The 22,298-nt window shown below is 38.8% G+C and overlaps 1 protein-coding gene across 3 annotated transcripts; it reads right to left on the bottom strand.

The window, feature by feature from the left end:
- Positions 1 to 1,813: 1,813 nt before the first annotated feature.
- Positions 1,814 to 20,774, bottom strand: LOC101404839 (olfactory receptor 4D10-like). Of its 3 annotated transcripts, XM_087422874.1 has the most exons (3): positions 20,718 to 20,774; positions 12,219 to 12,273; positions 7,089 to 10,332 (listed from the first exon to the last, which is right to left on the bottom strand). In XM_087422874.1, exons 2-3 carry the CDS (start codon positions 12,262 to 12,264, stop codon positions 9,629 to 9,631), a joined length of 750 nt encoding a protein of 249 aa, XP_087279000.1. In that variant the 5' UTR covers positions 12,265 to 12,273; positions 20,718 to 20,774; the 3' UTR covers positions 7,089 to 9,628. The 3 variants fall into 3 exon arrangements, with proteins under 3 accessions (XP_004437474.2, XP_087279000.1, XP_087278999.1); XM_004437417.3 differs by lacking the exons at positions 12,219 to 12,273; positions 20,718 to 20,774 and adding an exon at positions 1,814 to 1,880 and having other exon boundaries at positions 9,681 to 10,774; XM_087422873.1 differs by lacking the exons at positions 12,219 to 12,273; positions 20,718 to 20,774 and having other exon boundaries at positions 7,089 to 10,774.
- Positions 20,775 to 22,298: the final 1,524 nt, after the last annotated feature.

Consider the following 22,298-nt stretch of genomic DNA (forward strand, 5'->3'; position numbering starts at 1 on the left):
TTGTCATCTAATCCAATCATGATTTCCTGGCAATGAGTCACGTATGTGGAAGAGATTGATAAAGTTCATCATTTTGCATGTTCTCTTGTTTTATTTAGGAACAGAGATAGATTACATTCTCTGGACTCCCTTGTAGTTACTTGGGGCCAGAAGACTAAGAGCTGGGATGTGGTCAAAAGTGATGCACACAACTTTCAGGACTGGACTGTAACCACTCCCACTTCCCTATATAATTCTTAATCCTCTCTCCTTTTCTCCATTTGCTGGATGAATGGAGAGGATTCTGAGGATCTAGAGAGAAGTGGAACTCACGATGGAAGAAACAGAAGCCTGTTTCTCTAAATGACTAGAACAGTTCTTTTTGAAGACCAGGATTGGCCTGTGATATGAGCAGGAAATGAACTTTTACTGTAGTTACCTACTTCAATTTGGACAGTTTTGTCACAGCATTGATGTGTGTTATTAATACATATGTGCCAGCTTCTATGGCTTGAGCTTTATCATAATGGGAGACATTAGAATAAAGTCAATAGTTCCCAGCAAACTACTGGCTTGATTGTTAGATAAACAACCCCCTAGTAGTATTCTCATTCCTTTCATTTCACAGAGACTAGAAAATTCTCAGATTCACTGATTAAACCCTTGTGCTTTTTATTACCCTTTCTTTACCTTCTAATGGACTGAGTGGGAAGTGTAAAGAAGTTGTGAGGTCTCCAATTGCAGAAACAATGAGAACTACAAAAAAGAAATGGTAATTACGGGATATGATGTGATGTGATGGAGGTGTTAGCTAATGTTATGGTGGCATTCATGTTGCAATATATAAGTTTATCGAATCAACATGTTATACACCTTAACTTACACAATGTTATGCATCAATTATAGCACAACACGCTGGAACAACCCCATTCAAAATAAAAAACAGAAACAATGAGAAATTTGGACCTGTCCATTCTGTGATTGGATAATCCTGCTATATAATGATGAGTAGCTGCTTCCCATGAGAGTGCTTAGCATCTGTCTTTGCTGAAGACTTTCATAAATCTAGGTGTGCTGTCCACAGCCTCTACCCATCAGTGTTATTTCTTTATGAACACTCCCACTCTCGGCACTACCTCCTGCCCAGGAAGAAACCATGGCCTTGGAGTGATTTGAGGATCCTCTCTCTCTAGTAGAAATCACACAGTTGCATTGTTCAGAGGACCACAAATGGAGGTTTTCTTTCTGAACTCCCCATTTAAATGTCAAATACTGGTATCGACTCCATGAGTGCACTACTTCATGGTTACAATGAGTTCACTATTGCACAAACGTGGCACACTCTTACACCAGTCTCTCCTTCTGCACATAGATGTTTTTTACCTGGATTGTCCTCAGCGTTTTTCCTCTTGGAAAGTTCTACTCACTGCCAAATGTCTTCTGAAGCTCTCAAGTAAAGTGCTTACAATATTTCCACAGCACTTTGTTCACATCCTCACTAAAGCATCTTGGAGTATGCCTCTAGAACAGTGGCTAGCCTTAATCTTTCTGCAGCAGTCTGAATTCCACCACTGTCAGGTACATAATATGTGCTCTGTAAATATTTGTGGGATGAATAATTGAAAGTGGTTAGTGGAAGACATGAATGGGTCTCACCTTAAATAGTATCACACATAGGTCCCCAGTCCATCTGAGAGGACCAACGTCTTTTAGAACTCCAAAGTATCCATAGATGCCACTTTGCTTTTTGCAAGAAGATGATGTCTTCCCATTTTAAGAAAGTGAAACTTAATATTTGTCTTTAAATTTTAGTGTTAAATCATCCTCATAGACTTTAAATCCTTTCTGAAAGCCCTAGTTGTTTCTTTAGTTTCCTCATGGCTGATTTCATTTCCTGATTTCTCAGGGTGTAGATCATCATAGGGTTGAGCAAAGGGGAAATGCCCATCAACAGTAGCACAGATAAATAAATTGTTAACTTCACACAATACTACACAGGAATGGGAATGATCTGCATACACTGCATGAAACACTATAAATGAATCTCACAAACATAACGTCGAGTCAAATATCCAGGTATGAAAGAGCGTGCACTCTTTTATTGTTTTCATATAAAGAACAAAAAATACACAAAACTAAAGGGAATATGAGGGAGGCTTTTGCAGTGTTGGTAGTGTTCTGTTTCTTGATCTGAGTGCTTGTTATAAAGATATATTCAGCTTGTGTGAAAATTCATTGAGCTGTACACTTATGTGCATTTTTCCCTATGTACATACATTACCCTTGAGCAGAATGTTAAAAATAATTAACATGGCACTTACAACATTTTAATCTCATGACTAAAGAATGACTTGCATTTGAAGTGAAATTTAATTGACCACGCACTTCATGACGGTTCCTTTTATAGTATATAGTTACAACCTTTACCAGCTACAACATGAGTTATCTTTTATTATTTTTGTTGCTGAGGAAGATTAGCCTTGAGCTAACATCTGTGCCAATCTTCCTTTACTTTATAAGTTGGATGCTGCCACAGCATGGCTGGCAAGTGGTGTAGGTCCAAACCTGGAATCTGAATCTGTGAACCCCAAGTGAACACACTGAACTTAACCACTATGCAACAGGACCAGCCCTGAGAGTTACCTTTTTGTCTCTCTCACCTACAGACTTTAGGTCCTCCCAAATTCTTGTGTTATGCAGATTGTCCTGCTCTTCACATGTAGTTCTTTCTCAGATTCTCATTTTAATTTCTCTATTTTTTCTTTCATTTTGCTCTTTAAGTCTTAGAAAAAATCCTTAAGAGACCACGTTTCCCCAAGCAGTGCTCTCCTTTTTGCTGACACAGAACAAGATAGGAGCCCTTTTCCCCTTCCATTGCTATCAGTTCAGATTCATCTCAGTCTCCCCTTCTTTGGTGTTTATGTCAACAACACAGAGTGATAAGAATAAATGTTCAAAATAAGGATCGTAGGAGATTTCTCGTCTGCATAATCCCAGAAGTAATAATTCGCCACACTATACCTACCATGGCTAGTAGTGGAGAAATCACCCCCACAGAAGTCTTCAGTTAATCTGGAATGTAGAGACGTATTTTAATGAATGACAGCAGCCCACTCTAGCATCTTTCTTTTGGACATTGAAATGATAAATCCATGGGTTTCAAATCTTCTGCTCAGGAAACCGGTGTGACAAGCCTAATAGCTTCCTGTGTCACCTGTTGTCTTCCTTCAGCCTTTCTTTCCCTCTCCTGTTTTCTCTTTACTTTTTCTATTTTCTTTCCTTCTTTATTTCGTTCCTCTGTATACCATTTCCATAACTGTATTAGGGTTCACCAAAAAAAGGAAACCAATAGGATACATATATATATATATATATATATATCCTGTTATATACACATCTATATATGGAAAATTATTATGAAGAATGGGTTCACCTGATTATGGAGGCTTAGAAGTCGTGTCATTTGCTGTCTGCAAGCTGGAGACCCAGGAAAGCTGGTGGTATAATTCTGTCCTAGTTTGATGGCCTGAGAGCTACAGGAGCCAATGGTGTAAACACTAGGGCGAGGACAGGATAAGAAGAGATGACATGTCCCAGCTGAAGCAGTGAGGCAGAAAGAAGGGGTGAATTTCTCCTCCCTCCACCTTTTGTCCTATTCAGCTCAATGGATTGGATGGTGTCTACCTTTGTTGGGGAGGCAATTAATCTGCTTCACTGAGTCCATCCATTCAAATGCTAATAACATCTGGAAACACTCTCACACACACACCCAGAAATAATGTTTCTTCTGGGCATCCTGTGGTCCGTCAAGTTGACATATAAATTTACCCATCATAGTGACATTAAAATGGTTTTTTTGAGGGGAAGGTAACTCCAATATAGATCCTTTCCTTAGGAAGTTGAGAGTTAAGATAATAAGAGTGTTGCAGGGTGTGGAGTCTGCAGAAAGAAAAGGAGGTACAAAACTATGGAGATGTATATGAAACCAGTCCCATTTGGGAATATAATGTTTGTAAACCCCATCAAGGAGGTCTGCTGAACAATACCACGTCCCGCACTGCCATTTTTTGTACACATGTGTGGATCATCTGGAGCATTTGGGCAATTTGTGTTTTACTAATTCCTGGTTGGTGTGATCCTGGGTGCGTCAGTCAATAATTGTCCCAAACTTATGAGAAATACATGTGAAGGTCACAGGGCATAGCTTAGAGTCAGTTCTCAGACTGTACGATTACAATATATCTACAACATGATGATAATGAGACCTACCTCAGGCACAGAGTGCTTCTGAGAAGTAGGTGCAATTGTATGTCTGTTTTGGAAACTGAAAGCAGTTGAGGAATTTGATTTTGCCAATCTCAGCAGCCCCAGGTGAGTGCTTCTTTCCTTACACATGCCAGGTTCATCTGTGGGAGCTTGTCTGAGAGTGGCTCATCTTGCTGTTGACCTTGTGGTTCAAAGCCCTCTTTCCCAGCACTTTGGAGTAAGTGGGAAATGCTCTCTCTCCTCTAGGGATGTTTTTCTTTTTCACTTAGGGATTTGAACCAAGACGTATTTCCAAAAAATCGGAGTACTATATCACACACCTGCTCACAAACATAAATCAATTTTTGTATGCAGTTTATATAGGTGTTTATATCACAAACATTTACAGAAAAGAATAAATTATAATCCTCAATTACAAACCTAGTCATCTGGATATCAGGCCCCAGGGAGGTCCATGCAACTTTCAAGGTCTCAGCATTATAGAAATGTGGGCACAATAATGGAGCTCTGCTTTGCTGAATTTTTCATGCTTTTATCAAACAATTATGGAGTTATTCTTATACCAGCAGCTTCATTTTACGTCTTCCAAAACCTATAATATCTTTGTGAAATTGATATTATTGTCCTGATCTTATAGATGAGGAAATTGAGACACAGAGAGATTAAGTAACTTGCTCAAGGTCTCACAGTTGGTAGAGCCACGTCTCAAACCAAGATTTGTCTTATCCTAAAGACTTATGCTTTTAACTACTGCAACTGTACTTCTTTCCAGTGTTGATCAGCCCTTCCCAGGAAATCCTATGAGGAAAAGGCTCCAGAAAATCTTATGCAAATCAAGTGAAAAAGGTATGTGGGTTTAAGAAGCCTGTACATGGTGAGTGAGAGGTGTGGCTGAGAGTGACTTAGCATGAGAGGATGTCAACAGTGACTTTAAAAAAAATAAAAAGGAGTTTGAAAAGGCAGACTTTGTAGTCTTTAAAGCTATCTTGACCAAGAACCTGGATCAATGACATAGTGCTCCAATGGCAAGGTGCAGAAATGAGTTCTAAGTAACATTGCCTCAAATGTGAACCCGTATTGAAAATAATGGACCTGGTGTGTTCCTGTGGATGCTGTCTCTTTACAAAGCGTGGGAAGGATACTTTAAAAGTATAGGATTACGGGCATTACACTGAAACTCATGCATCATATAGAGGGAGAGGGACGAAAAGGATAAAGAAATACCATTTTATGTGTTTTTGGAATGTCAAAATAAGGATCATGAGGGTTTCTTAGAAATCACCTGAAGGGGACCATCCTCTGGAAACAAGCTTATCAACCGTCTTGGACAGAACCTACAAACAGTGTTATCCCCATATCCCGACTTCCCACTGAGCAAATGCTGCTCCTTTTTCTCTTTCCTAATATTGAAAAGTCTCTTCTCTTGATTGAATCCCTAAAAGTTTTAGGACCATTTTTCATATTCTGTAGCACATGAGGGCACAGATAAGCTAACCATCAAAACACCTTACATAAAGGCCCCAAACTTCCATCCCCAGACAAGAAGCAAAGCTGGCCAGGGTGCATATCCTGAATTCAGGATTTGCTATCTTTGAGAGCTGTTTGTCCAAGGCAATCACCCTCCTGAGAGCTGGAGATATCAGCACCTTCTCAACTGCCTTCAAATCACTTCCAACCTCAACATCCACCAGGTAAAATATATCCCATCCCCTGGAGTCAACTGACCTTCTTCCAATACTTTGCAAGCCACACTTACCTTCTGCCTAGTCGTGAAAAACTACCACTTTTCTTTGCTTCATTAGGAGTTTTGATTTCAATAGGAGCATTCATACAATTGCAGCGTTTCTGAAAAATGGGCACTAACAGTTTTTCAGTTTCAGAAGCTCACACACCAATACTAACTGACTTCAGTCCCCAAGTGGGAAATCGATCCTCTTATGATGCTCCAATTGCATCCTAGAAGACGTGGGTTCTGGGGAGATTCTCTGTTTAATGGAAAACCTACCTTAAAGCTAGTGTTTTTGTTCTCTTCTTCCTTCCTATGGGAAAACGCAATCTCAGGGAATCACGTCACTCTGACCCTTCCACTTTGCCTTACAGTGTCTCTGCCACATCTTCATCCCTCAGCCACAGTCCAATAAAGAAATGAGCAAAGGGAATATTGTTGGGTGTGAATGTGGAAGCTGAGTGGCCAACTGAATTTAGTACCTACGGGAGTCATTAAAATGTCACCAAGCCCTTCCGCTCTCTCTCCCTCATCTCCTGTCTGTCCCGTCTCACATGTACATGCAGAGGCACCAGAGCATATTCAGAACATATCATTTTCTCTAGACAGCACATTATCCCTCTTGGCTCCAGAAGAAGGTGTTAAGACACACCAAGTACTGTGCAGTCTTCCTCCTGGCCAAAATTACTTTGCTTGCAATGGGCTAGGAAGTACAATTTGAATAAAAGGGTGGCAATGGAAAAGACAAAGCTTTGTGGTTACTGTCAGGGCAGCTATCAGAGAGTCCATGAGGTAGATTAACATGTGCAATTTCTGTTTAATACAATATATACTTTGACACTATGCAATTATTTTAATCTACATCTCTGAGATTCACAGGTCACTGGGAATCTAGGGAGGTAGCACGATGACAGCTCTTGAAATTCATCAGTTTATTACTCCAGAATTATTTAATGTTATTGGGTTCATGGGTACCCAGAGAGTTGATCATTGAAACTTTTGATTCAGGGAGCAATGTAGGAAAGGGTGGTTTGCAAGCCATATGTGTGCCCAGATCCAGTTGACTTTTCTATGGCTCTTAGCAGTAGAGCTTAAAAAATAATAAAAACTGATTTAAATGGAAAAAATGCAGCCCAGCTTGTGATTTTATGTCATCCAGATAAATGATATATATTTGTATAATCAGATGTAGTTCTTTCTCCTTCCCCTGAATGATTGAATCAGATTGTGTTGTTTGTTTAGACATGGTTTGAGGATGTCTCAGGGACAATGATGTGGAGTTTCTGGGTTTTTGCTCCCTTGAGATATGCTTCTGAGATACAGTGATTCAGACCCCATAGATTATTGGTGCCGTTGTCAGATCATTTCTGACATAGTGATAAAAATCTGATTTGAGTGAGTCACAAGAATTAGAAAGGAAAGGAAGGGACACATTTGCATGATATAGGCTATAAGGTGGTAGGTGGTATGCATTTTTTTTTAAATCGTTTTTACTTTTTTATTATTCTTATTTTTTGCTGAGGAAGATTAGTCCTGTGTTAAAATCTGTTGTCAATCCTCCTTTTCCTGAGGAAGATTGGCCCTGGGCTAACATCCGTGCTCATTTTCCTCTACTTTATATGTGGCAGTCCTGCCACAGCATGGCTTGATAAATGATGCATATGTCCGTGCCCAGGATCTGAACCTGCGAACCCCGGGCCGCCAAAGTGGAGCATGCAGACTTAACCATTACGCCACCAGGCCAGCCCCTGTGGTATGCATTTTTCATATCAATTTTATAAAGAAAATCTTAGGGACTCGAGACGAGAGCTACCAGAGCAAATGTAGCAGGACCCTATGAATGGTGACTTAAGAAGTGTAAATTATTGTCAGAATTTTCATGCTAGGGGAAGTAGGTTAATATTGTAAAAAGTTAGTATTGATTGACCAAGTGACAGGAAATAGCAATCCATCAAGTCAGATAGTTAAAGAATGTTTATAGGGTCATTCCAGATCCAATGTGGGACATGAGTGAAGTTTGTCCTCAACACACAGTATCCTTTGGCTAATTCTACTTGGGCTCTTTCCTATTCTAGCAGATCTGACTTCTTGCTCTGATCCCTTATCTCTGCACTCAAAGCCAAGGATTTATCTTTGACCCTTTAACTTCTTTTATATGAAACTCTCCTATGCTTTATCTCATCAGATTCAAGATGACTCTGTAAGCTGTAAAAATAAGAAACAAACCTATTGACATGTTTCAATGACAGAAAGCTAGAAATTTTAGGGTGAGAGATGCTTTGAATTCGATGTACATTCCCATGTTTTCTACCCCATCAGTTTTCCCCAATAATGAGGAATACGGACCATATAGGAGAAGAGTGTAACAGGTCAATGGGGGATAGAATGTGCATTAGGCAGAGCAATAAGGATGATATCGACAATGACATTAGCCTTTCACTGAGCACTTACTATCGACCAGGCATTGTATGTTTCACATATACCATGTCATTTTAACCTTCACAACAATTCCATGAGATGGATATTATGAACACCTTTGTATATATGAACCGTGACTTGTGAAGAGATAAAATATCTTGCTCAAGATCACACAGCTGGTGGAGGGCAGAGCAAGGATTTGGACCCAGGTTCTATGACTCTGAAGTTAGAGCTTTCAGGTATAATGCTTTACGTTTACCCTGCTTTCCCAGACAAAAATACTAGCCTATACTTCCTCTTCACAAACACCAACAGATTGTAAAATAGACTGATTAGAGTTCTGTCTTCTTTAACCTTTCCCCTCTCTCACTGGGAAGTGGGAAGTGGGAGGAATGTAAGTCCTCAATCATGAAGGCAATCTGAGACTGGTCCTGGTAAGTCTGCAACTGGTAAACCAGTTCTTGAATAATGAGAATGGATTCCTCTTTTTGTAGGATCCCTGAAGTTCTGTCTTTGTCTAAACTTATCACAAGAAAGTGAATCCGGCATGTCTAGTTCTGCATAAGAGAAATCCCTTCAGGCTATTATGCGAAATCTTCACAAGCTTCTTCATTCCTGATAGGAATCCAGGAGGATAACCATTCTGTACCTTTGAGGTTCTCAATAGGTCACAGGCCCATATGGAATTTAAGTAAGCAGAAAAAATGTCTTTATCTGTGATGGGCCATATGTACCCATATATGTGTACTTCAGCTGCACTGATCATGAGCTCTTTCTAGAACAGGATTGCAGTTTGGCATAGACAAGTCCAGCAATGTAATAAATTACATTCAAATGGTGGAAGAGCCATTGATTGATTGGGTATCTGAAGACTTATCTCTGTAATTAAGTTGATATGAGATCTTGAGTAAATCACTCTCACTTTGGGCTTCTATTTACTCACCTGTTAAAAAGGGATTGGATTCAATCAGTCCCTTCAGCTGCCATATAGTTGTCCTGATGGACACGTTGTTCTTTGAATGGAAATGCATCAATCAAGCTCAATACTATAACACTGGTTACTTCATGCTTACCAGGAGCGTGGACTATCAGTAAGGTAGTAACTTAAATAGAAAAATAAATTGTTACCTGGTGGGTGTAGTTGGTTTAATAAAAATGTATTTGAGTATATCAATAGGACTCTAAGGGGAAAAATAATGAAAGGAGCCCTTGGTGATGAAGAGGTTGGAGACTCTTGCTCTATTCCATCACAGAAGGCATGAGCCTTCTCTTCAGTCTCCTCATGGCTGACTGCATTTCCTGGTTCCTCAGAGTGTAGATCAAGGGGTTCAGCAGGGGGGAGATGACAGTGAAGGTGATGAAGATGGCTTTATCTGTGGGGAGGGCAGTGAAGGGCCGGGCATAGACGTAGACGCAGGGCACAAAGTGCAGTGTGACCACAGTGATGTGTGAGGTGCACGTGGAGATGGCTTTCCTCCTGCCCTCCCCTGCCTGAGACCTCAGCATCGTTAGGATGACTGTGTAGGATACAAGCAGGATGATAAACCACAGTGTGGTGAGCAGTCCATTATTGGAAATCATCAGCAGCTCAAGTGCAAAGGTTTCTGTACAGGCAAGTTTGATCACCTGGGGGACATCACAGTAGAAGGTGTCAAGAACATTGAGTCCACAGAAGGGGAGAGCCAGCAACAAGGAAATCTGCACAATGGAGTGGACAAAACCCCCCACCCAGGAGGCCACTATTAACCCAATGCAACGGCCTCTACTCATGATGGTCACGTAGTGCAGGGGCTTGGAGATGGCCACATACCGATCTAATGCCATCACTGACAAGGAAAATACATCCACCCCTCCAACAAGGTGGAAGAAAAACATCTGGGTGAAGCAGCCATTGAAGGAGATGGTCTTTCTCTGTGACAGAAGGTCCACCAGAACCTTGGGAGCTGTGATGGAGGAAAAGCAGATATCGGCAATAGATAAATTCCTGAGCAAAAAATACATAGGCGTATGAAGGCGAGACTCACAGGTCACAGTGAGCATGATGAGGAGGTTTCCCAGCAGGGTTGTCACATACACCCAAAGCAGGAAAAGAAATAACACCAAGTTCAGTTCTTGATTCTGGGTTAGGCCAAGGAAAATAAATTCCTTTACCCTGGTGCAGTTTTTCCACTCCATTGAGTCATTTTCTTTCTCTCTCTTTTGTTTGAAGCTACTTCGTTTGAAGTGACTTGGCTATTTATTTTGTTTTCTTCTTAAGCACTAAGAATGCAATTCAGAATGTTCCTCATGTGTCTGTGGTCTCGCAATTGTTGAGTTGTTCAAAGTTTTAAGATTGCAATCAGTTTGGTGATCAAATCAAATTAGCACATGCAAAGGCATTCAGTAATTCTTTTGCTATAAAAATATTTTTGAAAAGAATAGCATTTATGTTGAGTAGTGAGATACATAGCATGTTTAATTTAATTAATTTATTTTAGTTTTACTTTTTACTATTTTTTCATTCTACACTAATTTATTTAATATCAGGAACTGTTTGAAGCAAAGAAATATCAGGAGCTGTCTAAATACAAAGAAAAGTAAGACATGGTCCCAACCATTGTATACTTATAGTCTACAGGTTTAATACCAACATTAGCAAACATTCTGTTGACATCAAGAGCATCTTGTCTTGCTGAAAAACAAAAGAACATCATTCTATTTCTTATTGCAATGTTCCTGTGTCATGAGTCTGTTTTCTTGCTCTTGGCTGATTTACGTTGACTTTCTTAAAATTGCAACCTATTGTTCCATGTAGGTAACTTATGATTACTTTATACTAATCAGATTATTTGCTTAATAATTATTTAAAAATATTTAAAATTTATAATTGGGAAACACATTGAAACAACATGTAAATCCAAATCTCAAAGGATATCTTTAATTTCTTTCATTGTGATAAAAACACTTAAACATGAGAGCTACCCTCTTAACAAATTTTTAAGTGCACAATACAGTATAGCCACAGTGTTGTACAGCAATTCTCTAGAGCTTAGTCATCTTGCATAACTGATGTGATCCTTGCTTGAGTGTGAGGGAGAGAAGAAAGATAGTGACCCTCTTCTGCGAGGTGGTCCATACCGTATCAACCACACTCTCCTCTGCCTCTTTCCCTTTGTGGATCAAAGCTAAGAGTGTGGAGGGATCCCACAGCATGGAGAGACATTGGTATCATTAGGATAATGCTTGTTTTGTATGAGCAGTTATTGATCATTCTTAAGAAATTTTATAGCTATTATTAGCTCCAGCTTATACTTACCAAGTGAACAAATTGCAATCTTTAAATGTATATGGATAAGTTGGACCACAATGTCAAAATGTTTGCAGCCTAACAGAAGTGGATGATTTGCATAAATTGATGAACATAATGATAAAACGTGAAATTTATCATGAGAAGTAGAGGTAGATTTAGGTGGGATAAGAGATAAGAAAGGAGATATCATGATTTCTAGCAGTAACAATAGATACTATTTTTTGAGTGTTTACTATGTGTGAAGAATTATGAAAAGTTGATTTATTTACTTTTCACCATGATCCTTTATAAAGTATTAATGTTATTCTTGTTTTTCACATGGAATATATTATGAATCTATGTTTGGCTGAAGGGAAGGAAGAGATAAAAATAAGACATAAGAAACACTGTTTTTTTCCTCTTTTAATCTTATATATATAGGGTCTAATTTTGTGTAAAAAGAATGTTTGGTAAAGTCTGTCTGAAACTAAGAATTTGGCAGAAAAGGGCTCTGGAAACCCAACTTACATTGACCCTCTCTTCCCAACAGTTAACACCCACCTTTGTTGTTTCTGTCACTGAGAATATCATCTTGGCTCTGAAGCATTTAACACACCTGGAAAATATCAAAGTCGAACTATTTATACATAATCAACAACGACATCTCAATTTCACTATGCATAACCCTAAGTTTAGCTAAATGTTTAACCTCTTTACCTATTCCTTTGATCTTGAAACTCCAACTTCAAATTGTATGTTATTAGGTACAGAGCAGAAAAGAGCACTGGTGACATTGATTCTTGACAATTCTGTTTCTGAAGGTAGAGTCTTTTGGACGACTAAATATCTTAGTGTCTTTATTCTCCTTTCAGGAGAGTAAGGGCAGATTCAGAGAATCACATCTTCAAGAACTTCTGCTGTGTCCCTGTCTTATGCGCAAATCTCTCAGCCTTGGCTTAATATAAGAATTGCAAAGGGAATAATATTGGACAAGGAAGTGAAAGTCAGTGCCTTATTCTGCTATGAGTGATGAAGTTTCAGTGGGAGTTATTAAGAAGTTACTGAGACAGGCACATGTGTAAACACACACACCCCCACAGACAGGCACAGTTTGATTTGTGTCCAAATTATTAGAGGTAGTAGAGGAAATCTACCCGCTTATCCATAGCTCAATCAGAACTTTGTTAAAACATGCCACATGCTGTGCCAAGCGATACAAGGATCCAATTTTCGTGGCTCACTATATACAAATGAGTTTCAATTAGATCTCCAAGAAACCAGAAGAGAACTGGACCTCAAGTTCTTTGCTACCAGTCCAGTTTCTAATTATACCCAGAATGGTTATAGTCTCATGATGTTGCTATGTCTCCACACGTAGAGAAACGTGAATTAGGTGATGTTTGAAGAATGCACTTTTTTCTTGATTTCCAACACTCCATTCATATGGAATCTCTCGCATTGGATACAGCTGGATAAGCATGTTAGTAAAGCTGTCTACAAAATTACAGTATTATTTAAGATTAATCCAACTTATTGCATGTTTTGGTCTTAGAATGCACTTCCACTGTTTGCAGAATGCTGATGGGCTTGGATTTACCTGCTTTTACATTTTGTTTTAGTACATTAAACTAGTCTACACAGATTAAAAACTGCATGAGACAGGTTGTGTGTTTGAGATAGGTAATTCTTTTTTCCCCGGCTTTATTGAGATATAAACATCACTGTGCATGTTTAAACTACATAATGTGTTGATTTGATACATTTATATATTGCCAAATGGTTATCATCTTAGTGTTAGCTAACACCTTCATCACCTCTCGTAATTACTAATTCTTTTTTGTGGTGAGATCATTTAAGATTGACTCTCTTAGCAACTTTCAAGTATCGTTAGCTATAATCACCATGCTGTACATTAGATCCCCAAAACTTATTCATCTTATAACTGGGAGTTTGTACCCTTCGACCAACATCTCCCCATTTCTCCCATACCGAGCACCTGCCAGGCACTGTTCCACTCTCTGTTTCTGTGAGTTCAGATTTTTAGATTCCATGCATATATGAGATCACACAGTGTTTGTGTTTGTGTGACTTATTTCACTTAGCATATTGCCCACAAGGTCCACTCATGTTGTCACAAATGGCAGTATTTTCTTTTTTTCATGACTGATGGTATTCCTTTATTTATCTATATACCACATCTTTATCCATTCATCCATTGATGGGCTCTTGGATATTGTGAGTAACGCTGCAATAAACATGGGAGTGCTCGTACCTCTTCAAGAGCTTAATTTCATTTCCTTTGGATGCATACCCAGTGATGGGATTTCTGGATCACATGGAAGTCCTGTTTTTAATGTTCTGAGGAAACTCTATTGTTTTCCACAGTGGCTGTACCAATTTATAGTTCTACCAACAGGGCACAAGGGTTTCTTTTTCTCCACATCGTCACCGACACTTGTTATCTCTTGTCTTTTTGATGATAGCTATTTTAACAGGTGTGAAGTAATATCTCAGTGTGGTTTTGATTTGCATTTCTCTGATGCTTAGTGATGTTGAGCACCTTTTCATGTACTTGTGGGTCATTTGTATTGTCTTGTTTGAAAAGACATCTATTCAATTCCTCTGTGCATATTTTAACCCTTATTATTTGATTTTTGGTATTGAGTTGTATGAGTTCTTTACATATTTTGGATATAAACCCCTTATCTGATATTGATTTGCAAACATTTTCTCCCATTCTATAGGTTGTCTTTGTATTGGTTGATTGTTTCTTTTACTTTACAGAAGTGTTTTAGTTTGATGTTGTCCCATTTATTAATTTTTGCTTTTCTTCCTTATGCTTTTGGTGTCATATCCAAAAAACTATTGCCAAGACCAACATCAAGGAGATTTTCCCCTATTTTTACATCTAGGAGTTTTATGGTGTCAGCTCTTATCTTTAAATGTTTTATACATTTCAGGTCAATTTTTGTGAGTTGTGTAAGATAGGGTCTGATTTCATTATTATGCATGTGGTTATCCAGTTTTACCAGTATCATTTATTGAAGAGACGATTCTTTCCTCATTGTTTATTCTTGGCTGTTTTGTCATAAATTAATTCACCTGTGTATGTATAGGTTTACTTTTGGGCTCTTGAGTCTGTTCTCTTGGTCTACATGTCTGTTTTTATGCGAGTACTATACTGTTTTGATTACTGTAGCTTTGTAGTATATAGTTTGAAATCCTAATTGTCTCCAGCTTTGTTCTCCTTTCTTAGGATTGCTTTGGCTGTTAGGGGTCCTTTGTGGTACCACACAAATTTTAGGATTGTTTTGTCTGTTTCTGTGAAAAATGCCATTAGTATTTTTATAAAGATTGCATTGAATCTGTAGATCTCTTTGGGTAATATGAACATTTTACTCTATTAATTCTTCCAATCCATAAGCAGGGAATATCTTTCCATTTATTTGTGTCTTCTTCAACTTATTTCATCAATGTCTTATTATTTTCAGTGAACAGAACTTTCACCTCCTTGGTTAAATTTTTTCGTCGGTGTATTATGCTTTTGATGCAATTGTAAATGGGGTTGTTTCTCAATTTCTTTTTCTGATAATTTGTCTTTAGTGTATGAAAATTTGCAATTTTGCTACGATGTGACTATATGTGGATTCCGTTTATGTGTTCTCTAGTGATATGGTGTAAATCTGAGAATTTGTATTTCTTCAGTTGTGGAAATTTCTCAATTATGTGTCATAAAATAGTGCCTCTTCCTCAGTCTTATTCTTTTTTTCCTTCTGGAGCTCATGTCTAATGTATTGTTTGTTAAATTTGTTCATTTTCTTCTCTATGTCTCCTAACAACCTTCCTCATGTATTCTATCTCTTTGTCTGTATGTTCTCCATTTCGTGGAGTTTCTTCAGTTCATTATAGTTTTCATTTCTAGAAGTTGTGTTTTGTTCTTTTTACCAATCTACTTTTTTTTATTTTAGTATCTTGTTTCTTGCTCATGTTTTAAGAATGTACCCTTTAAATTTTTTTTCTTTAAGCTTTCATTTTTATGATATATGCTGTATCTGATTACTCCAGTATTCAAAGTCCTTGAGAGTCTGATTGTGTTTTGGTTGTCTCTTTTGCTTCTTGCTAATAATAGGTTGTTTCTGCATGCATTTTGTTATTTTGAATTATGAATTTTCTCAGCTATTTATACAGAAATCTTGGAAGTCTTGGGTTCAGTGTGTATTCCTTCAGAGTGGGCTAATATTTGTTTCTTCCAGGCATCATAGGGCATTACTAACCCTGCCTCACTCTTAGTTAATTTTTCACTTTGGGGCTTCCCATTCCACATAGGCATTACAAACTTGAACCCCAAATTTGTGTAAACGATTTGTCTTCTCAGGAGACTTTATCTTCATTCTAGTCAAAGCCCAGGCTGAGGTGGACAAGTTTTACTGTTATCTTCTTTGCTTCTAGGTGGGATTTTTTCCAGTTCACCCTTTCACTAATGGAGGCGTATTCAATTCTCTGGTTTCCTGCATTTCATCTATTTTTTGTCCTGAGCCTTTCCCTTTCTTTCCTGACATGTGAGTCCTGACAGGCACATAAGCGAATGTTTGCTAGAAGCACTTCTAATGTGTGTGTGTGTGTTTAAATCAGGACTTTATTTCATGATATGTGGTCTTTCATATTGCCTGAAATAGCTCTAATACATTTCCTCCACGGATATTTGTGGTTTATAGGAAACCAATGATGTATGTAATTTGGTTTTGTATGTGGCCACCTAGTTGAATTCTTTTATTATTTTCAATAATCTTTCAGTAAATTCCTCTATATTATTTTGGGTATATCATCTCAATATCTGAAAATAATGACTTCTTTTCCTCCAGCTTTCCAAAATTTCTATACTTTCTCATTTTTTCTAGTCTTTTTGAATTGTAAGTGAATTCAAGCTTAATTAATTGTAAATGAATTAATTGTAAATGAATTCAAGCTTAATTAATATTAGTGATGATAATGAGCATAAATGTTGAGTAATGGAAATTATTTTAACATTAATCATTATGTATAATGTTTGCTATATTGTTCTTGTAGATATTCTTTATCAGGATAATACTTTTTTTCTTCAGTTCCTGGCTTTTAGGTGTTTTGTTCCCCAAGGATGTGGGTTGAATTGTATTGAATATTTTCTGCATCAGTGAGATAATCCCATTGTTTCTCCTCTTAATTTGTTATTTCACTGAATTGTGATAACATTTCTCTTTGAATTTCTGGAATAAACCCTACTTGATGATGATTTGTCATTGTTTTAATTCCTTGCTTTGTAATTTGCTAATGTTTCATAAGAAGTTGACATCTATGTTCAAAGATGTGATTGATGTGTATACATATGTTAGATTGAGAAATTATTAGATATGTTAGGTGCTGTTATCTAGTTTGCAGATAGGGTTATGCTGTCCTTATAGAATGAGTTAAGAAGCTTTCTAAAATTGATAACAATATTGGGAGTTACTGGCTCCTTAAATTGTTATTGACAATCACTCACAAAACAATTTGGGCCTAGTCTCTTTGACAAACTTTTCAATTCATCTGCAATTATTGATCTATTAAGATTAGTTCTGTTTCTTTTAGTCAATTTTGGTAACCTATATTTTCCATGAAAATTATATGTTTTCTTCCATCTTGTGAATTCTTAAAAGCATATCTCAATGCACTAAGTATTTATTTCTTTCTCTTGGTAGGCTGCAAGTCCATAGAGTTCATTTGTTTATACGTTCAAATAAAAAAGTGTAACTCTCAACTCTGCCTAGATCTTTTGGGAACAAAAGGAGTGTTACTAGAGGGAGTATCTTATCAGGTTTCCATAAGATAAGGATCTCCATGGCTTCCAAAATGAGGAACTGTAGCAGTAGCATCTTTGGTCCCCCAAACTGAGGAAATCTAGGAGTTTCAAACTATCTTTTAACACCGAGAAACTGATGAACTGCTCATAAAAAAATGTAATGTGTTATTGATGATCAGAATTTGATTATAAACGATCTGTTTCGTACTGGTGAGTTGATGGCAGTCTTATGCGTTCCTAAAGCACGTGATTGACAAAATAAAACTTGTTTGCTTTTTATCTGTCTCTCTTTGGAAAAGTCTTTGTGTGTGAGTGTGAGTGTGTGTGTATGTGTGTGTGACATGGACTAATTACCTCGTACAGCCATGTGTTCTTTAACGACGGGCATGTGTTCTGAGAAATGCATGGTTAGGCATTTTCCTCGTTGTGTGAACATCCTGGAGTGTACTTACACAAACTTAGATGGTATCATCTTCTCTATACCTAGGCTATATGGTACTAATCTAATGTGATCACTGTCGTATATGTGGACCATTGTTGACTAAAACGTTATGTGGCACATGACTGTGTTTTTAGATAGCGAATTTCTTAAGTTCTAAGAAATTTAATATGAGTGTCATTGAGCTGAAATCAAAGTGTCAGCAGGCTGCCTTCCTTTCTGGAGGTTCTAGGGCAGAATCCATTTTCTTGCTTTTTCTAACTTCTGGAGGCTGGCCACATTCCTTGGCTGGTGGACCCTTCCATCTTTAAAGCCAACCATGTCAATTCAAGTGCTCTTTACATTGCATTACTCTGACCTCCTCTTCTGTGTACCTCTTCCACTCTTCAGGAGCCTTGTGATCAGATTGGGACCACCCGTATAATCCAGGATAATCATGCTATGTAAAGGTCAGCTCATTAGCAACCTTAATTTTATCTGCAACTTTAATTTCCTTTGCCATTTAACCTAGGATACACACAGACTCTGGGGATTAGGATCTGACTATCTTTGTGAGGGAATTATTCTGCTTACTACAACTCCCTCTTATTTAGTTTCTGTTTTTGTTGCCAGCCATTCTGAGATCTCCAAATTCTGAGTGCTGGAAGGTTTTCAGAGAGCCATTTGGTAGTAAAATCTGATCTGACCTGAATTAATTTTGTGGCAAAATTTGATCTGAATTAATGTGAGGCCATGCATAGTTTTTATCAATTGCACTTAGTAGAGATATTCGTACATTTTCCTGTCGAAGTATTAAAGTGTTTGGGGATCACATGCTCCCCATTGCAGAAATGATGTAATATATGATACATGTACTCTTTTATCTTTTGAAAATCCAGAAATTCTAAATTTCCAAATCTATCTGTTCCCAATAAATTATAATAAGGTTATGTGGTCCTGTATTATAATTATCATTATTGTAATTATTAGCCTATAGTTACATTTCAATGAATGTGTTTACTTACTCAGTCTTCCTAGGTTCCATGCTCCAGAAAGAGGGGAGAGGAAATAAATCCCATCCTCCTGTATACGATTACCAGGAATCCCAAGTGTCTTTCTGGACGTACTCAGAGCACAGGTTTATTGAAACTCTGATTGAAAGAATTTGTACATTGATTTGCCATGAATATTGCGAAACGCTCATTTGTCCTGGGATGTTTCTATTCTATTGTGTACATGGGTATCAATAAACGTTGTTAGATCCAACACTTGATTTGCTGATCTCATAAAGACACAGACAGATGTTAAGATCTTGAGTATAAGATCACAGACACTCTGCTTCCATCAGTTACATTTCCTTGTCTTCCATGAAGAAGTATGTGTTCAGGAAATAGAGTCAGTTTTAATACTGAAAACCAAGATTAAGTAGAATTTAGTGTCATCTCCTTACAGACATTCACTTCCTTCCATTTCACACATTCAACCAACACTTCTTTATAGCTCTTACAGGGCAGGTGTTTTCTAGACACTGGGAATATAAAGGAGAATTATATCTACAAGTTTGAAGTATTTTCGGATATTTTTTTTTAATTTTTTGTTTATTGCAGTAACATTGGTTTATAACATTGTAAAAATTTCAGGTGTACATCATTGTACTTCTATTTCTGCATAGATTACATCATGTTCACCACCAAAATACTAATTACAACCCTTCACCACACACATGTACCCAATTATCCCTTTCACCCTCCTCCCTCCCCCCTTCCCCTCTGGTAACCACCAATCCAATCTCTGTCCCTATGTGTTTGTTTATTGTTGTTATTATCTACTACTTAATGAAGGAAATCATACGGTATTTGACCTTCTCCCTCTGACTTATTTCACTTTGCATTATACCCTCAATGTCCATCCATGTTGTCACAAATGGCTGGATTTCATCGTTTCTTATGGCTGAGTAGTATTCCATTGTGTATATATACCACAGCTTCTTTATCCATTCGTCCCTTGATGGGCACTTAGGTTGCTTCCAAGTCTTGGCTATTGTGAATAAGGCTGCAATGAACACAGGGGTGCATGTACCTTTGCAAATTGGTGTTTTCAAGTTCTTTGGATAAATACCCAGCAGTGGAATAGCTGGATCATATGGTAGTTCTATCCTTGATTTTTTGAGGAATCTCCATACTGTTTTCCATAGTGGCTGGACCAGTTTGCACTCCCACCAGCAGTGTATGAGAGTTCCCTTCTCTCCACATCCTCTCCAACACCTGTTGTTTCCTGTCTTGTTAATTATAGCCATTCTGACGGGCGTGAGGTGATATCTCATTGTAGTTTTGATTTGCATTTCCCTGATAGTTAGTGATTTTGAACATCTTTTCATGTGCCTGTTGGCCATCTGTATATCTTCTTTGGAGAAATGTCTGTTCAGGTCTTTTGCCCATTTTTTACTTGGGTTGTTAGTTTTTTTGTTGTTGAGATGCATGAGTTCTTTATATATTTTGGAGATTAAGCCCTTATCAGATGTATGGTTTGCAAATATCTTCTCCCAATTGTTAGGTTGTCTTTTCGTTTTGTTGATGGTTTCCTTTGCTGTGCAGAAGCTTTTTAGTTTGAAGCTATAGTAACCAAAACAGCATGGTACTGGCACAAAAACAGACACACAGATCAATGGAATAGAATCGAAAGCCCAGAAATAAACCCACACATCTATGGTCAGCTAATCTTTGACAAAGGAGCCAAGAACATACAATGGGGAAAAGAAAGTCTCTTCAACAAATGGTGTTGGGAAAACTGGATAGCCATATGCAAAAAAATGAAAGTAGACGCTTACCTTACACCATATACAAAAATTAACTCCAAATGGATTAAAGACTTGAATGTAAGACCTGAAACTGTGAAAGTTCTAGAAGAAAACATAGGCAGTACGCTCTTCGACATCAGTCTTAGCAACATCTTTTCAAACACCACATCTGACCGGGCAAGAGAAACAATAGAAAAAATAAACAAATGGCTATAAGTTCTAATACCACATTTGTGTTGCAGTATTTCTTTTAACTGAGTAGGCCCCCAGCGTGGCAGGTTGTTAGGCTCAGGGCCTTACAATTGCAGTAAGCCTCTAGCCTACTATGTCTCTTGTCAGCTCTCTGAGGATTGTAGCTGGGTGGGGCTGGCCTCAGGCACAGGAGCACCCAATTGTTTCAGGCTTTGGAAGGTGGGGCAAACCTCCTATGTGGGTCTTTGAGAAGCACAAGTCTTCTGCAGCTGACAAGCCCTGCAGCTGACAAGCCCTGCCGCCCATAGGTCCACATACACAGTCAACACAGTCCTACCCCGTGTGAGCGCCCCGACCTCCCCAAGTGGACCCAGTCTCTCCACGGCGGGAGCCCCACACACTCCGCCACCGCCCCACACTCTTCACCTGCTCCTTGTGCACACCCTGCCCCACTCAAGTCGGCTCAGTTGCCAGGCTGCAGAGAATCCAGTCACCAATCTATGCAAGCCCACACGTTGCCTGAGGGCTTGTTGTTGGGTGGGGCCAGTCTCTAGGGTGGGCTGCCTGCCCTGGCTGAGCTAGATTAAATCGGTGCTCTAGCGGGTGGAGCAGACCCTGGGCTAGCAGGCCTCAGGGAGAACTCCAATGGCGTCTGTGTCAGCACGCCCACACCGGGCCACAACAATGGCTGCCGCCAATGTCCCAGTCCCTGGAGAGGTCTCACCCCTCACTGAGATGCACTCAGGGCCTATTAGGTGAGTCTCTTGTCACCAAAGCACTGTGCACCTTTCTTTCTGGTGATTTTAGGGTGCTTTCTGGAACGGGTGAGTTTGTGCGCGGGCCCTTTAAGAGCCAGTTTTAGTTTCTTTGTGAACCGGGTTTTCTAGGGGTGCTCCCCAATGTTTTAGTAGCAGGCAAAGTCAGATATTATGCCGCTGGTGTCGATTGTGCTGGGTACACAAAATGCCCACAGAGGGGGCGCTCCCCGGCTCAGGACCCCGCGCCTCCAGGGAGGGTGCGTACCTGTGAGCTGCTCCCGGCGGCCGTGAAGCTGGCGGCTTGTGAAGGCGGCGTTTTTCCTCTCCCGAAGGGAGTCTCTGCCATTCCACCTCAGTGAGGATTGTCCGTTGTTGCAGGAGTTCCTCTCATCCAGTTTTCAGTTCTGTCTCAGGGGTAATTTTTCCACGAGTAGTTGTAAATTGGCTGTGTCCTCGGGAGGAGGTGAGTTCAGAGTCTGCCTACGCCGCCATCTTGACTCCGCCCCTCGTCTTTTTCTGGATATTTTAATACACAGTGGTAAGAGAAGTGATAAAGAAGTGCACATAGGACAAATAAGTGTTTATTGGGTTGGATATAGCTTTTTCTTTCTCAGCTAGTCACACTAGCTTATGCTTGAGGCAGCGATATGAACAGTAGGAA

This window comes from Ceratotherium simum, chromosome 34 (genome assembly GCF_057802395.1).
Source record: "Ceratotherium simum simum isolate JZ-2026a chromosome 34, ASM5780239v1, whole genome shotgun sequence".
Lineage (NCBI taxonomy): Eukaryota > Metazoa > Chordata > Mammalia > Perissodactyla > Rhinocerotidae > Ceratotherium > Ceratotherium simum.